Source organism: Neoarius graeffei, chromosome 5, assembly GCF_027579695.1.
Source record: "Neoarius graeffei isolate fNeoGra1 chromosome 5, fNeoGra1.pri, whole genome shotgun sequence".
Lineage (NCBI taxonomy): Eukaryota > Metazoa > Chordata > Actinopteri > Siluriformes > Ariidae > Neoarius > Neoarius graeffei.
The window spans coordinates 10,568,331-10,587,197 of NC_083573.1; the positions used below are offsets into that span (position 1 = coordinate 10,568,331).

The 18,867-nt window shown below is 39.3% G+C and overlaps 1 protein-coding gene across 1 annotated transcript; it reads left to right on the plus strand.

Annotated features, from left to right (window-relative positions):
• The first annotated feature begins 7,721 nt into the window (after positions 1 to 7,721).
• LOC132885828 (uncharacterized) lies at positions 7,722 to 18,716 on the plus strand. Its single transcript, XM_060920344.1, has 9 exons — positions 7,722 to 7,891; positions 7,977 to 8,152; positions 8,248 to 8,319; positions 8,450 to 8,606; positions 10,716 to 10,831; positions 10,914 to 10,955; positions 11,481 to 11,569; positions 16,478 to 16,707; positions 18,157 to 18,716. Exons 1-9 carry the CDS (start codon positions 7,774 to 7,776, stop codon positions 18,462 to 18,464), a joined length of 1,308 nt encoding a protein of 435 aa, XP_060776327.1. The 5' UTR covers positions 7,722 to 7,773; the 3' UTR covers positions 18,465 to 18,716.
• The last annotated feature ends 151 nt before the right edge of the window (positions 18,717 to 18,867 follow it).

An 18,867-nucleotide genomic window follows, 5' to 3' on the forward strand; every position in this document is an offset into this window, starting at 1 on the left:
CCAGTCAGAAGTCTTTGTTTTCAACAAGGAAAGTTCTTTTACACTGATTTTAATAGGAGCCGCTATTTTGTTTTGCGCCGGTCCTGGGGCAGTCCTTGAGTGGGTCTCCCAAAAAGGGACCTGACTTAAAAACTAATGGAAAAAACTCAAACTTATGTTTTTTTGGGAATCACTCATACTTGCATTGTTTCTGTGCAATAAAAGCATTTCAGGCAACTTCTTTCATGTTAGTATATTTTTTGGCTCCTTTTGAGGTCCAGACTGCCATGACACATAATGAGTAGCACGGGTGATTGCTCTAAGACAACGAGGGAGGCTCAGCCTCCTCTAAAAATGACGAACATCATGTAGGATGAATTGTGCTAGGCTTATGTTATAGCCGACCTTATAACATTGCTATTTCAGATCCAGAATCATAGAAATATGTGCTCAACCCAACTACAGTGTGAAATCATTCCGTTATAACTTTCCCCAGTTCGCCTAATGTGTGCGTGAGTTTTTTCCCCCTCGTGACAGTGCGATGCAGCCCAGCCTCAGAGGACTTCAATGGCATTTGGGAGCTATGCGCTTTCAATATCAAAATGCAAGACGATTATTGGACAAATACTGCGAAAAAGCCTGCCCCACGGACTCCCAGCCTCAGTGGACTTTAATGGCATTTGGGAGCTATGCGCTTTTCAGTCTCAAAATGCAAGACGATTATTGGACAAATACTGCGAAAACTCCTGCCCCATGGACTCCCAGCCTCAGTGGACTTCAATGGCATTTGGGAGCTATGCGCTTTTCAATATCAAAATGCAAGACGGTTATTGGACAAATACTGCGAAAACGCCCGCCCACAGGACTCCCAGCCTCACAGTGGGAGGGACATGGCAAAGCTTTCCGCGAGGAGACTGGTGACTGGTGATATTTTCTTTGATTGACAGCTCGTTTCAAATATAGACAGGCAGCGGTGAATTTCAGTTCAGTCCCATGCGGATTCGCAAGTGCTGTGGTGTATTGCAAGAGATCGGCTTACATTTCGATTTCATTCATTACATACCATTTCTACCAGCTTTTTTAGTTTGTATATATTTTCATTGTAAACAAAGTGTAAATATAGTGTTGTCAAGTTTGCTATCTTAGTTCCAGAAATTTCGTTTATTTGAGTGACTGAACTTGAACTTGAGGGGGCTAGTCAGCTAGCAAGAAAGCTGTGCACGGATGCCAAGCATTGCTGATTTAATTTTGGCAAAGCTATTTGCCAGTCTTCCTTTCAAGGAAAAAATTAAAATTAAAGAGCAGGGTAGACCAACGCCTCAAATTGACTTGGTGAAAAAGGTAGGGAATAATTCTCGTTCCTTTCAGCTCTCCTGGTACGAGAAAGTGAATTGGCTAACAGCAAGTGACCCACATCAACAACAGTAAATAGGCTACTTTAGTAATATGTCATGGATGGACCAAAAATATAGAATCTATTTAAAATGTTTATGCTGAGTATATTATATTGGAATATATATTTTTCTGGATATGAATTAAACACAGCTACAATTTGGAAAACATTTTTAAACAAAAACACAGCCAAGAATATTTCACACTACAGACCTGGATTAAAAGTGAAGGGTTATCAAAATTGTCAATAAAACATTTCTCAGTCAAAATAAATAAAATATAGGGAAAGTGTCATTGAATGAAATGTTTGGCACCCAGCTCTATATTTGGCTCCCCAAGGTCAGTGCTTGTGCCTATTCCAGAACACTCTGCTGTTACTGCTGAGGTTCCTGACAAAGAGCTGCTTTCAATAATGATCAATTTTTAAACAACGTGCCACAATTTTAAAATATAAAATGTTAAAATATACCCCCCCCAACACCACCATCATGTATATTGGACAGTAGGCTAATGGGCCAAAATAACCTGTTATTTCACAGTTTCTGACCCTGCCAACAATCAGCCAGATCAGAGGCAAGAGTATGGGCAAAATTGATGTGTTTTTTCTTTTTTCTTTTAAAATCTGGAAATATCGTAACTGACCAGCCTCCCCTGTTTGAAAGACTACCAGCCGCCACTGCTGAGTAGATATTATGTGTCAGTCAGTAAAAGACTGAAACAACAAGAAACCTGTTGCTAGCAGGTATATTATCTTAATTCTTGTTTGGAGAGAATGGGGAGACTTGGGACAACTTTTCATCTTTTGTTGATTGTGTGAAATTCTTTGCAGGTAGTGTCATATTCATGTTGTAGTAGAGAGTATTTACGATACTCTCTTGCCACAACATTAGTTTCTCAGCTTGTCACATATACTGGCCAGGCTTCACTTTTTCTGTCATTATTTTTTGCAGGAAGACATGAGACATTGAGGGGAAACATGGGACATTATGTTGGGAGACTTGGGACAAAGTGGGGAGACATGAAATAAAAATTAAATACCTCGGCCTACATGTTTAATTTTTATTTATTATCAAAACTTGAGCATATGAAGTGTATGAACGCATAGTGCTGGTACAGCCATAGAAAAATCTTACCTGACAAAACAAAAGAGTTCTGTTCTCAAGAAGGAATGAAATAAGTTTAATCTTCATGCAGGTTTACACCCATATTTAAAATAAAACATGTTTTAAACTATTTTATATTTGTAAACCACAAGAAAAAAAAAACAGGGCGGCACGGTGGTGTAGTGGTTAGTGTTGTCGTCTCACAGCAAGAAGTTCCGGGTTCGAGCCCCGTGGCCGGCGAGGGCCTTTCTGTGTGGAGTTTGCATGTTCTCTCCGTGTGGGTTCCTCCGGGTGCTCCGTTTTCCCCCACAGTCCAAAGACATGCAGGTTAGGTTAACTGGTGACTAAATTGACCGTAGGTGTGAATGGTTGTCTGTGTCTATGTGCCAGCCCTGTAATGACCTGGCGACTTGTCCAGGGTGTACCCCGCCTTTTGCCCGTAGTCAGCTGGGATAGGCTCCAGCTTGCCTGCGACCCTGTAGAACAGGATAAAGCGGCTAGAGATAATGAGATGAGATGAAGAAAAAACAAAAACTGTAACATGAACTGTCCCAACTTGCCCTGTCTGGCCATTTTGGAAAAAAAAAATCCTTCAATGTTTTTCTCCAGTATTTGAGCTGAATAAATGATATTATATATGGTAACTCTAGGCTACATACTTTAATTCCTAACAAATTACAGCACAGACTGGAGATCTCATCTCATCTCATTATCTCTAGCCGCTTTATCCTTCTACAGGGTCGCAGGCAAGCTGGAGCCTATCCCAGCTGACTACGGGCGAAAGGCGGGGTACACCCTGGACAAGTCGCCAGATCATCACAGGGCTGACACATAGACACAGACAACCATTCACACTCACATTCACACCTACGGTCAATTTTAGAGTCACCAGTTAACCTAACCTGCATGTCTTTGGACTGTGGGGGAAACCGGAGCACCCGGAGGAAACCCACGCGGACACGGGGAGAACATGCAAACTCCACACAGAAAGGCCCTCGCCGGCCCCGGGGCTCGAACCCAGGACCTTCTTGCTGTGAGGCGACAGCGCTAACCACTACACCACCGTGCCGCTGCCAGACTGGAGATGAATTGTGAAATAGAAAATACATGTTTTGGTTGACACAAATATTTAACTGCCAACACCTTGCTGCAGTGTCCAGCTTTGTGGCTCCAAAGGATGTAGGTTACTCTAAGGGGCAACATTTCACTTCTGATGTAATCTAAAACCCAATTGGTTGAAAATTATTTTTGGGAATACAAACTGTTCCAAATCTCCCTTCTCTCTGCTACCTGCCCCAACATATACAGACCAGTTAGGTGGAAATGACTAATCTGAATTAACATCTAGAGTTAGCAGCCGATACGCTTGAAGTATGAATGATAAAAAGCATAACTGAGAGCATGGTGTAGATATTTGCTAGCTTTTTCTGTCAACCCCCCCCCAAAAAAAAAAACTACATGTAATCAATTTCCTTCACATTCAAACTGTACAGGAGAGACAACTAAAAATGACAGAACTACAACAGAAAAGATTCAGACCATATGGTTTAGACCATAAGCACATAAACGTGTATAACAAAGCACCTTCTTACCCCAGTAATTGGGCATATTTAGCCCTATTTAATAGAGCTAATAGGGTTAGTAGGGCATATTTAATCTTTCAACATGTAATTTTTTTAATACTATTAATTTCAAGTCAGACAATTTAATAAGTGACTCTCGAGATTACATACCAATAGCAGGTCAGTGATTAGAATGTTTTCTTCCCCTTTGACAGACTGAACTAATTTCACTAATTTCCTCATCAAAATCTTCAACTTGTGTACTTGATCTCTTACCGAAATGTTTCTTCAAAAAGATACAAACAGATGCAATCAAATCTCTTTGAAAAATAATCAGTTCTTCCATGAGCATCAGCTCTGTCCTTAAATCCTTTCAACGATCAGTTATTAAACCCCTGATTAAAAAAACAAAAAATAATAAAATAAACAAACAAAAAACCTGACCTTGATCCCTCTCAAGTGTCCAACTACAGGCCAATATCAAACTTCTGCTTTATCTTCAAGATCCTAGAAAAGGCTGGAGCTCAGCACTTCTGCTCATGTCTATGTAGTAATCACATTCATGAAATGTGTTGGTCAGGATTTAGGCCTCATCACATAGAAACATCACCAACTACTGGTCTCTGATCAGGACTGTGTCTCCTTGATTGTGTGACTTGACCTTAGAGCAGCTTTTGACACCATTTATCACTCCATTCTCCTTGATAGATGAGAAAATGTTGAAGTTAATTGAATGGCTCTCTCCTGGCTCAGGTCACATTTAACTGATCGTTATGACTATGAAGATGTAAATGGTGACTTCTCTATGCATACTAAGGTAAAGTTAGTCAGCTATTTTTTTCTTTATGAATGTTAACTCTGGGTAATATAATTCATAGGATGGTATTAGCTTCCAGTGTTATGCTGATGACACACAGTTGCATGTTTCAGCAAAGCCAGATGAAAGACACCAGCTTAATAAAATTGAGGAATGTGTAAAATATATGCTTGATGCTTATTGAATTCCTTCTACTTAATTCTGACAAGACAGAAGTACTTGTACTCGGACCACATGCAGCTAGAAGCAAGTTTTAGGATTATGTATTAACTCTGAATGGCCTTTCTGTTTCTTCATGGGCAGCAGCAAAAGACCTCCATGTGATTATTGACTCCAGTCTTTCATTTGAAGCTCATGTAGATAATATAACTAAGATAGCCTTATTTCATCTCAGAAATATTGCTACGATAAGAAATATAATGTCACTACAAAATGCAGAAAAACTAGTTCATGTATTTGTGATGTCTAGATTGGATTATTGTAAAGACCTACTCTCTGGATGTTCCAGTTGGTGCATAAACAAGATCCAGTTCTCAACCCTGATGAGAACGAAGTGGTTACAGAAGATGAATGAATGAATCCTCTGTAGACCGTTTAAATAAATCTTAAAGTGCTGATGACACGAACATGACTCTATGCAATTTCTTAAATAAACTATACAACATGGCAAACATGTTAGATTTCTGTTATAATTACGTGAAAAGAAGCTGTTGTTACGCGAATATCCAACTTTTAATTGCACAGCGCAAGAAAACTGGGTCCGTGGCTCGCGGCCATGTTGTGACGTCAGCGGAAGAACACGCTGCGGTTCACTGGCTGTCTACTCAATGGAAATGGCGCATGAAAACGCCGGTGAACTTTCTAGTGCTAGCTCTTCCTCTGAACAAAAGAACAACCAAATACTGGTACTTTAAGCAGTGATCATGATGGCATGATTTTATCTGATTTTAAATAAATGAGTGATAATAATGTGAATGTTCACAACTAGTACATACAAACTCTGCAGCTTCTGATTCAGCAGCTGCGTCATACTCCGCAAAAACATCAGCAAGAACCTACAATATAAATGGAAATGCAATACACTAAGCTAAAATGACTTTTGGAAAGTATAATTTCTAAATTTTTTCTACATATTCTTGAAGTCGGTCATCGGGGTACTTGCTACCGTTCCCTAACAACGCATGGCAAAGGGTAAAGTGTCGTGTTGCTATGAATACTTGCTAAAGCCTCCGGTGGAAGATCCTCGATGTGCTGATAAGACATACAGTTCTATATAACACACAAGTGTCACAATAATCACAAAACAGATGCAAATTGTTAAAATACCTAATTTTTAAGCAATCATGTATTGATCTCTTCCGAATAGAATCTATGATAGCCTACCCTCTTTACCCTTTGCCTCTCGTTGCTAGGCGGCAGTTACATGAAAACCGCAAGCTTTCACAAGCAAATACATGACTGATATCACGCCGACTTTATGATTACATTTATGATTATCATGAATGTGTACTCTATGATGTGTACTCTATGAGCGCTCTGGAGCGAGTCACTTCCAAGATGGCCGCGCAGACCGCATGGTTACTATTTTTAGCATCATGTCGGAGCACTCTATAGCTCTACGTACCTTTATCTTATGTCGTTTCTCAACACATGTTCTGACAGGAGGACTGTCTTTGGAGGAGTCGCCTTGTCCCAGGCGACTGCTGGATCCGGCATAGCTACTAGTAGACCCCCTCCGGAATACTGTAGGCACTGCTGATGGTAGCAGCACACGTTTGTGCTGAACTGAACACCCAAGAGATTCCTTTTAGCTGGGAAGGGTGTCAAAACAATCCAAATCGAAGTGTTCAGAGCACAGGACGGATGTTGGTGAGGGCTCCCACTTGTCACGAGTGCGCCTGACTTGCTTCACCCACTTCGCATGCAGCTCGGGATCTTTGGGAAACTTGAATAAACTTACCCCATCCTTGTGGGTTTTGGAGCAAAAGCCGGTGTTCTGAAATTTCATCCTACCCATGAAAACGTCCTACCCGAGTTAACTGCGCATGCGTACAACGGTGAATTCACAGGGCCATAATTTTCTGCTACTGTATTACACAAGGTTAGTTTCTTGTATTTGTAATACCTTCTATGACCAGTATTCAATGCATATGTTTGACAGTCAAATAGTTCAACTTGCCACATGCATGATATGTGTTTGAATGCAGTTTGAATAGCTAATACTGCGAAGCATTGTCATTTTCATGTAGTCATAAAACTTGCTCATGCGCCTACGAAATTAGCCCAGACTTTGCAGTTTGCGAGACGAAATACATCTTTACAATACATTATCTCACTGTGTAGCCTAAGCTAGTTTACAAGACGATGTACGTTTTTATGATACATGATATGATTGTTTCTGAGAGCATGCAGTTCGATGTGTAATAGCTCTGTTTACCAGCTGTTTCGAAACTTACTCAGTAGCCTACCTTTACATTAGCGCAGGGTTTGCATGTCTCTGGTATTACATAGGCTCGTTTGCAAGTCTCTATGATACACTCTCAAAAGAGATGTGTTAAAAACAACACATATTTAACACATCAGCGTGTTTATATAAGGACAACACAGTTTGTGTTAATAAATGTGTTGAACTCTATAACACAGTAACTGTGTTGAACTATTTAACACACTAGTGTGTTAAAACAACGCAGTTTGTGTTTTATTTATTTATTTAAATAAATAAAACACAAACTGTTGTTTTAACACACTAGTGTGTTAAATAGTTCAACACAGTTACTGTTTTATAGAGTTCAACACATTTATTTACACAAACTGTGTTGTCCTTATATAAACACGCTGATGTGTTAAATATGTGTTGTTTTTAACACATCTCTTTTGAGAGTGTATTGACCTACAGTCATTTTAACATTACTGTACAGACATGGAAAGTAAATGGGATCAGGTGCATGCCCTCCTGACAGAAGGCACATACCCCTCGGGGTATGGAAAAAGTCAGAGGCAAAACCTGAGGAGATATGCCTCCAAATTCAGAGTAAGGGGTTAGTATCACAAGTCTATGATGCATGTTATTTAGAATACTGTATGTGGCGATAACGCATTATTAAAGTAATGTATCATTAACAGAAAAAGATCTCTGGTTTGGTAATAAGAAGGTGGTGAAAAAGAGGGAGGAAGCCAGGAGACTTTTCATGGAGTTCCATTCCTCCCCCATGGGAGGTCATACTGGCATCCTTAAAACATGGGCAGCAATCTCTTCCAGGTTCTACTGGACCGGGATGTCTGTAGACATAAAAAATTGGGTATGTTTTTTTAAATTTTTTTTTGTTTGTTTGTTTAATATAAACTGACTGTCACACACAAATAATGTTAATAATGTAGTTTATATATTTTCAAGATCTTAGAATGTGACAGATGCCAAAAGGTTGGAAAACCATTGACTGCAGTGGGGGAGTTGCAGCCGATAAAGGTAAATACATATTAATACTCGTGCAAAACTATACAGTAGGTAACAATAGTGTGAAATCACATTCTCCCTATGTCCTTATGGGAGGTGAACAGTTTAGTGTTATGGTTATCTTTATATTACTTTTTTTTAGGTCTCTGGCGTGTGGGATTTGATTGGGATCGACCTTACTGGACCACTTCCCAAAACTGTCAATGGCTTTCAATACATTTTGACAGCTACTGATTTTTTTTCCAAGAGGGTGGAAGCTTTTCCACTCAAGTCCAAATCAGCTGCAGAAGTTGCAAGATGTATTTGCAGTATTATATACAGGCATGGCTGCCCAAAGCGCATTCTCTCTGACCAGGGAAGAGAGTTTGTGAATGACGTATGTACATTTAAATAACAAGTATTCAAAACATCTGCACAGTTGTCTATCAACAGTTGACAATTGCCTTGTTAATGTGAATCAACCAATAATGTCAGGTAATTAGTTTAGTCTTCACTTTTATTTTTTCTTTTTATTTTTTAAAGCTTAACAACAGACTTTGTGAGTTGCTCTGCATAGAGAGAAGCGTGGCCACAGCCTATCATCCACAAACAAATGGTCTGGATGAAAAGACAAATGACAACATCAAACGGTACTTTTATAGTATGTGCAAGTCATCATATTTATTATTGCAATAATATTGTATTATTGCTGTTTTTCATGATAATTATTTTATTTTAGAGCCCTCAAGAAACTGGTTAATGACCAACAAAATGACTGGGAGATTTATCTTGAGGCAACTTTGTTTTCTCTGCGGTCCAAAATTCACACTACCACAAAGTACTCTCCATTTTTTTTGATGTATGGACGAGAAGCAGTATTTCTGTCAGAGGTACCTGCTGAAATGCCGGTAAGTATTATGATATGGCCACTCAGTGCTTTGACTTTATGTTTACAAAAACTGTTTTTTTTCTGTTTAAAACTGTTATTTTGTCACTGCCATTACGGGGTTGCTTCTATGTTTTCTTTTCTGTGGGTTTGCTTTTGGTAGTCAAAGTGGAAACTGCAAACAAGAACACATTCAGGGGTAATGCTTGGTCTCTTAAGTGTGGCAACAGGGTTCTTAAATGGTGGTATGAACAGGTGCTGAACTATAAACTATAAAACACAGCTGTTAAGTTTAATTTTCTTTTGTGCCAGTAATTAATTACATTGTATGAAATTGTTTTAATTATAGCTTTTAGATATTGTCCCAGCAGAAGAAAAATACAGTGAAGTAGTGGAGCAAAAAGCAAAAGAAATGACAGCAGTTAAAGAACAGGCTGAGGAAAACATTAGAAAGTCCCAAGAGAAACAGAAGGAGGCATATTCAAGAAAAGTAATGAAGAAGTTCAAAAACCTTAAGTACAGCATTGGTGATGAGGTACTTCTGTGTAACATGAGGAAGCATGGAAGGAAGGGAGGCAGGATTGAAGCGGATTTCTCTGGACCTTATATGATACAAGCAATTAGCGGTAGGCTTGTCACGCTAAGTACATCTCAAGGAGCTACTCTGAAAAACAAATACAACATCAACCACATAAAACCCTATAGAAGAAGCGCATCTACAGATGTACGAGACCAGACTGGCCCTGTGCCTAGTAAGGTTGACATCACGAAGACATCTGATGTGTTCCCTGAAATCTGCCCTCTGCCTTCAACAAATCAACAGTCTGAACGGCCTTCTGTTATTCAGTTTTGTGGCAAAATGCCAGCAGAACACACTGATACAGATAAACAGGTAGACAGTACAGTAGCTGAAGTGCAGGAAATGGACCATATTCCGCCAAAGATTAACCGCAGCATCCAGCAAGAAGGTTTGATTGGCGCCTTAACTTTTTGGGTTTTTGGTTCTGACCCGTTGGTCAAACCTTCTCCACCGGTTTGTTCTCTACCTGGTGGAGATGTTGGAGCTTTTCTTCTTCAGGTTAGCCTGTTGGCTATTTTCATATTTCTAACAAGATGTTTCATCTGTCCTGTTTCATCTAACAAGTCATTTTTTGGCTTTTACTAACAATGACATTTTACTAACAATTCATTATTATACTTTTATTAACACTACCCCACCCTCACCCACTAACTTGATGTTATACCAGAGGTGGGAAAACTACAGCCTGGGGGCCACATGCAGCCTGCTGGGCCATTTCATCCAAGCCCTCCTATCAATTAGCCTACCTGCAACATTTGGCCCTTCAGACGATATTTAAAACCCAATGTGGCCCTTGGGTCAAAACAGTTTTCCACCTCTGTGTTATGTTTGAGTAATGTATACGCCTCCTTGTCTGTGCTAGTTCATTATGTTTTTATTAACAGTTTCTTTGGCCTATTTATTCACGTTTTCATAAAGTTAATAAATATATTTTGCCACACTTTTTCTTTGTATTTGTTTTAGTGAAGGAACTCTGGGCGGCTAAAGACCGCGGCAAAGTTGAAGTAGTTGTTGGATCATATTCACTGTACCAGTCCTCTTTCCGTACGCTGCAAGGATCAGGATGGCTTTCAGATGAAGTAATAGATGACTACTGTAATTGAATACAAAACTGTTTTACTTTTTTTTGTTATTTCATTGTTGTTTTCTCTTTTATGCTAGGTTATTGATGCGTACATTCACCACTTGCTAGAACAACACAAGGTATGTGTTACTTTTGAATGGAAATTACTTGACATGGTCTATGAATGTACTTTTGCACTAACAAATATGTTGATAATTTTATCAGGAAGCCATATTTCATCTCAGTGCCGTTGTGGCAAGCGCCCTCTTCTTTAATGGACAGTTTAGATGTCTCCATAAGGTAATGTACCTATTAAGAAAGTAAGTAATTTCTTTTGACGTAGGGTTCTACTCATCCTTATTAATCATATTATTTCTATATTATTTGTTACAGATGAAATTCCCAGCTGAGGATGTTTGGCTGTGTCCTGTGAATGTTACAGCACATTGGATTCTTGTGGACTGTTTCCTAAATGTTTGTTTTTGATAACACAGTACTTTGAAAGATTTTCTGTCTTTTGTTATGTGGACAGATTTGAACAAATTCTCGGTTTGAACAAGTTAAGCAGGCTGTGCAAGACTCTGTAGAATAATCATTTAGCTTTGTAAAGAAAGTCCTTATACAGCTTGTTTGTTGATATGAAATATGAAATTACTTTACTTTAGGTTGTGAACATGGCAGAGAAGTCACTTACTGTAATTGACCCAATGGGAAATGAGGATGCCTACAACAGGAAGATTCTGAGGAACTGGCAGTAATATATAGAATAATTTGCTTAATTTGAATATTTTTTCTTTTTTCGAGATAATTTTTTCTAAAAATGAAGTTTTAAAACAATAATTTTAATGCTCTAATAGAAACTTTCTGAGGAATAGGACAAGCGAGGAGTCCAAATATGCGTGGACGGTGAAAACCATGAACCACAACAACCAGATGGATGGCAGCAGTTGTGGGGTTCTAGTGTTGAAGGTACTATTTTCCTACGTTTATGTTTATGTCCTTTGAAGATTTAGCTAATAGTATTTCATTGCATAGATTATGTATCTAGAAGCCTATGTGGTATTATGTAGATAATGTACCAAAATCAATCCCATAATTACATTCATAATTAATTTACAGTACACCGAAGAATTGCTTCAGAGTGGACACATTTATGATGTGCAAACAACTGCAGAAGCCGTCAGTGGGCACAGGATGAGCATAGCCTGTTCACTGCTAAAACACACACATGCACACACACAGACACACACAGGGGAGGGTGTTCTGAAACATGACATGGTCCACATGCAGCCTGCTGGGCCATTTCATCCAAGCCCTCCTATCAATTAGCCTACCTGCAACATTTGGCCCTTCAGACGATATTTAAAACCCAATGTGGCCCTTGGGTCAAAACAGTTTTCCACCTCTGTTATGTTTGAGTAATGTATACGCCTCCTTGTCTGTGCTAGTTCATTATGTTTTTATTAACAGTTTCTTTGGCCTATTTATTCACGTTTTCATAAAGTTAATAAATATATTTTGCCACACTTTTTCTTTGTATTTGTTTTAGTGAAGGAACTCTGGGCGGCTAAAGACCGCGGCAAAGTTGAAGTAGTTGTTGGACCATATTCACTGTACTGTAATAATTTGCTACCACCCTGAACACAGAGGAAGCAGATATTTATGGGGATTTGATATCTATAATAATGTGCTACCACCTAAAAGATGGAGGGAAGGAGATATTTATAGGGGTTATATGTCTATAATAATTTGCTACCACCCTGAACACAGAGGAAGCAGATATTTATGGGGATTTGATATCTATAATAATGTGCTACCACCTAAAAGATGGAGGGAAGGAGATATTTATAGGGGTTATATGTCTATAATAATTTGCTACCACCCTGAACACAGAGGAAGCAGATATTTATGGGGATTTGATATCTATAATAATGTGCTACCACCTAAAAGATGGAGGGAAGCAGATATTTATAGGGGTTATATGTCTATAATAATTTGCTACCACCCTGAACACAGAGGAAGCAGATATTTATGGGGATTTGATATCTATAATAATGTGCTACCACCTAAAAGATGGAGGGAAGGAGATATTTATAGGGGTTATATGTCTATAATAATTTGCTACCACCCTGAACACAGAGGAAGCAGATATTTATGGGGATTTGATATCTATAATAATGTGCTACCACCTAAAAGATGGAGGGAAGCAGATATTTATAGGGGTTATATGTCTATAATAATTTGCTACCACCCTCAACACAGAGGAAGCAGATATTTATGGGGATTTGATATCTATAATAATGTGCTACCACCTAAAAGGTGGAGGGAAGCAGATATTTCTAGGGGTTTGATGTCTATAATAATTTGCTACCACCCTGAACACAGAGGGAAGAAGATATATGTGCTGGTAGGATATTTTCATAGGACAAAATATCAGATACAGCTATAAATTTCCGCTACGGGTAGGAAGAAATTATAGGTAGGAAGAAATTTCAGATACAGCTATAAATTTCCGCTACGGGTAGGAAGAAATTATAGGTAGGAAGAAATTTCAGAACACCGGCGCCATGGAGGGCGAAAGGGGGCGTCGCCCCCTCGTGGCTACAGCCCCGCCCCCTCAACGGAGACTCAGATCACTTAATTGTTTTCTTATGAAAATATAATGTATTACAGACGTATTAATAATTTGCATTTTCAAATACGAAATATTAAGTGGTTGCGCATTGCACAAAAATACATTTCACGTAAATCACTACTAAAACTGGCACGGTAGGACAAATCTGATTGGTTGTTATGATTCTTACGTTGCAATCGTAGAATTCAACTGTATTAAGGTAGGATTATTTCAAAAAGCCTGAATTTAATATTAACCCTGTTTTAGACATATGTATCAATCCTAACTACTGGGGACTAGTTATTGTGGGTGTGTGTGTGAAATGCTGACACAGCCGCGCACACACAGACCTGTGATAAGGACAAGGGGAGGGGTCGTGCGGGCGGGGGTTTTACATGTACACTTACAAGTGCACTGTCTCTGCAATATCCTGCAATATGCAGTCAGTTTACGGGAGTAGTCTTTCCCCTTCCGAATTAAACGAATTCAATCACAACATTGTGAATCCATTTTCTTTCTTTGTAGGCTAAGTTTATCTCCGTTTATGTTGGTGTATGTGTTCATATATGGTCCGCTTTGTGCGCAAATAGCGTAAGAATATGTGTCGTTGACGTCACCCCCCATGCAGCGGGGGTGAAAATTCATCACTTCAGAGTGTTTAGTCCCCTACACGCCTAAACTAGGGTCGCGGATTAAGTGGTTAGCGTTGACTCGGTGCGAGTCAGGAAGGCTATTACTGGTGCAGCAAGGGGTCTGTTGATTTTTTTTAAATTAGTATGATTTTGGCCGCCGAGCCAAGTACCTTAGACTTGCACTGACGTTTTGTTTTCATGCCGCGGAGCTATTTGTATGTATTTTAAATTTAAAGGACTTGCCTGTAGGTTTGTGTGTGTTGTTTTATGTTTGGCATCTTTCCGGTTGTACCGCGTGTCTGTGAGAAAACTGGAGGGGAGGGTTAACAGGTGGGGAGGGTTAACAGGTGGGCACGGGTGTTGATAAAGCGCAACTGCCCTGGTAATATATGTCACATGATTTTCCCGGACTAAAGCAACCTTCGGGGCCGTGGTTTTGAGGTTGGCGCAGTTAATTGTTTGAAACACGTTGTCAGACCGCCATCACTACTACACACTATATGAAAAATATTTGCCCCCTTGCGATTTCTAATTGCCCCCTTAAGGCCCGGTCCCACTGCACTTACGGATGCAAAGAGGATGTAAAACGTAAAAAAATATTTGCCATCCGTTGGAAAACGCTACGCATCCGTTGTGTACTCATTGCATACGTGCTTCATACGCTCTATCCATCGAGCATCCGTCCACTGTGATTTCATCCGCGCAAAAAGTTTTGAGCTGCACAAAACTTTTAGAACGGATGAACTTTCCGCCGTGTACGATGTAAATCCGCGACATATACGAGCAACAAACGTTCTATGTCCGTTATCATCCGTTAAACGTCTGCTGTATCCTCTCTGCATCCTCTGGGCATCCTCGCAACTCACATCCGCTGCAGCTGAAAACGGAAAGAGGGAGGAAAGATAAGGTACATGAAACGTCTATTCATCGTTAGTAGCACGGAAATAGAAAGGATGTAAGCGTATGCATCTCGTATATAAAGTATTCAAAACGGACAAAGCGTTTATATCTGTGATGTATCTCGTATATTTAGGATGTCTGGAGTATGTATAGAGTATGTAGAAGGACACCTAGCGGACAATCGATATTTTGTATAAAAGGGGGGAGAAAATCATCTGGATCTCAGTACGAGTCGAACAGCCATGGTGTTGATACAAGATGTAGTAGAGATGTATCAATGTAGCCTTCTTCAAAAACGAGATGTAGCCGCCAGCACGTCTTTCCGCTTTATGCTGACGGCGTGCGTGCTGCATCCCTTTATATCCGCGGAGCAGACGCAATTCATACCCCCCGCATGCGCAGTGAACGGTCTGCATCCGATATACATCCGCGCAACATCCCCTTTGTTTCCGTTAGGCGTACGTGATGCATCCTCTTCATCCGCTATGCATCCGCTCTTTCTGCTATGCGTCCGCTTCTCAGTTATCACCGGTAACCCCTTCGGAGCTGTCATCCACTTCCATCCGCTTTCATCCGCTAGGCTTCCTATGAACATGCGTTTAACATCCCCGCTATATACTACCCACGTCCGTTCTTTTCCGTTCTGTTTTCGCAAATTTTCGCCATTTTTGTCCATTTCTGGAGCGGATGAAAACGGATAGAGCCACCCCCGAAATTTTGCTCGTCCGCTGTGTCCTTTTTGCATACGTTTTGTGTCCATCGGCCAGTGGGACCGAGCCTTTAGTAAACTGTTCCTGGCGCCGGGCCTGTATAGACAGAATAACAGACAGCACTTGTACTGGCTTGTTCTCTCACAAAAACCCAAAACTGATTTAAGCATTGGATGTTCTCCAAACCTGCCACGGTGAACGCTTTTAGAATCATGAGTCTGGATTCAAATCTTGCCAGCAAAAAAAAAAAAATCAATGACACTGCTTATTTTGGAGTAATATTGCACAAATCACTTTTATGGGGCGCTAGTAAAGCATGTCCGTGCTGAAAATTTCAGCAACATTTTGTCACATTTAGCTTAAAACAGTGTTTTAAAAACGGTGTGAATTTTTCAGACTCCCCTTTTTGCACATTTATAACAATATTTGTCATCTTAGAGATATTTTAAATAGTTATATCTAAATGTTAAATGTTACAAATAAATGTTAAATGTTAAACCTAAATGTAAAAATATCTGTTAAATTTAAATATAAATATAAAAATTAAATCTAAATGTTAAAAGTAAATATTAAAAGTAAATGTTAAATCTAAATCTAAATGTTAAATCTAAATGTTAAATCTAAATGTTAAATATAAATCTAAATGTTAAATCTAAATGTTTCTGCTGAAACTAAATATTTAGCTAATATGCAAATAATTTAATATGCATAATAACTAATGTGCAAATTCCAGATGACCACAACAACCAGCCACAAGGGGGCACACTATTACCGACTTTGACACGAGTTCTTCTCTCTCTCTCCAGTCCGCTGGTCTGGAAACAGAATCTAGCAACTCAACTGTTCGTGTGCACATGGACATGGTCAAGTGTGGTCGGTTGTCTTCGTGTGCACTGTTCCACGGTTATAATAACTGGCAAACATGTCGGACTCATTGGCAGAAAGCATCGGCAGAGCAGTTCTGGCGGCTATTCAAAACTTCTCTGCAGGGACGACAGCGACAGCAAACCCCACAGGGCTACCACAGGCCAGCTTGGTAAGTGTCTAGCTGCTACTGTGTATGTGTTTTCCAAATCAGGTGTCATCCTTAGTCACTGAATCACTCTGACCTCTTCAGAAAATCAGCAGTGGCCATAGGTGTGTGTTTTGTCATGTTGAAAAAAAAAAACCCCACAATGACCAAGGGCATGGAGTGATGGTGACATCTTTGCTATTCATTGAGAAATACATCTATGTATTCATGATCCCATCAATGAAAACAGCTCTCAAATACCAGCAGCACTCATGCAACCCCACAGAAGGGCGCAGTCCCTACCTTTCACTGTAGGCACCATGCATTTTTTCATATCCTTCATCTTTCCAATTCCATACAGTTTTTATGACATCAGTTCTAAAAAGATCGATTTTGGGCTCATCGCTCCAGATTATGAGTCCCAGTAGCCTTCATTTTTGTCAGAATTGGACCTGGCAAACTCTAGGCAGTTTTTTTTTTTTTTTTTGTGACTGGGCTTTAGGAGAGGCTTCTTTAGTGGACGTCACGCACACACACCATTCCTTTTCAATGTGCGGTGTATTGTGTCATGGGAAATAATCACCCCAGTTTAGATTTCTACTTCCTTAGATAATTGCAGTGAACTTGCATACCGACTTTTCTTCAACCATTCTCATCAAAAGATGCTCCTGACGAGGTGTTTAAGTCTGTGGCCCACCTGGACGTCTCTGTGAGACCACTGCAGATCCATCTGTCCTAAAGTTTTGGACCAATTTACATAGTGTTTTGTAAGTAAAGCTTTGATGGTCTCCTAATATCATTGACCTTTCTGGTGTAAAACGAATGATTTTCTTTCTCCGTTTGTTTTATCCTTTCTCTTCCATGTGGTGCCATTGCTTATAGCAAGAAATGGGAAGAGGTTTGCTCTATATAACAACTCTTTTATAGCCAATTGTCTGATGGAAAACTGTGTGATGACTCCTTAAACTCAACTTATACTGAATGCTTGTTCAATTATTAAAATGAATCTTTTCTCTGAAACTTTCATTGGGGTGTACTCATTTCTGCACCACCCTAATTTGCCTAAAACTGAAAAAATATGTAATACAGGTTGGATATATTATGAACCTTACTTTTATGTTGTAAGTTCAACAGATATTGTACTAAACTTAGTCTCTGCATAATGTGGGAGATATACTGTATTTTGTGTTTATTGAAATATGGTTCACAATGTTACTTAACAAAACTTAATGCAGAGCACTATATATCATACGATAAGGCATTCCAGGAAACGTAATCCTTTACAAGTCATGAAGCTGAGCCCATCTAACGTGTATGGCCCACAAACAAAATTATAGTTTGCTTCTAGGAATATAATTGCCTTTTCATCAAAATACATATACAGTAATCCATTCAGTCAGCCAATCATGTTTCTTAAACATTAGTATTTATCTATCTTCCTCTGAGTCAACATTATTGTCCCTTTGCTTTCAGACAAAGAGCTGAGAGACACATTTGGGGACAGAACTCTAACAAAGGATGAGGAGGACTTCCTGAAGACTCTGAGCCCTGGTCACATCCTGGCGTTTGCTACAGGGAGCAGCAAAGTCCCAGCCATTGGTTTTCATCCATCTCCTAAATTAATATTCATTCATGATGACAACAAACATCTTCCCATTGCACACACTTGTGCGAATGAGCTACTCCTTTTTGTGAACACAAAAACAATGGCTGATGATGATGAATTCAACTACTACTTCCTCGTAGCACTAATGAATGGCTCTGTATTCAGTACCATTTAAACAAATGTCAGGGTCTTACCTTTTTATACTGGTACTCTGAAAACAGTTGTTAAATCTCAATATCAAACGTTTGTGATCTCACTTTTTTTTTACTAAGTAGTGTTACTATGCATATTAAGGTACATGTTTCTTATAATACATTAAAATTTGTTACTCAGGGTAAAATTCAGGAAAAGAGTACTGCAATGTAGTTGTCCATCTTTTTTTCCACTTTATTGTAGCACTTTTATTGCGTTCTTCATTCTTCATCTCACTGTCAGCAATATGTAATGTATAAAATATACTTTTTTTTACGAAGTAGTGTTACTGTGCATATTACGGTGCATGTTTCTTATAATACTTTAAAACTTGTTACTCAGGGTACACTTCAGGAAAAGAGTATTGCAATGTATCAATCTTTTTT

Bases quoted from the DNA above. Each gene is read 5' to 3' on its own strand.
- LOC132885828 (XM_060920344.1), top strand. From the start codon at position 7,774: ATGGAAAGTAAATGGGATCAGGTGCATGCCCTCCTGACAGAAGGCACA. The intron at 7,892-7,976 runs GTTAGTATCACA...TATCATTAACAG, and splicing joins CTCCAAATTCAGAGTAAGGG to AAAAAGATCTCTGGTTTGGT. The intron at 10,832-10,913 runs GTAATAGATGAC...CTTTTATGCTAG, and splicing joins CAGGATGGCTTTCAGATGAA to GTTATTGATGCGTACATTCA.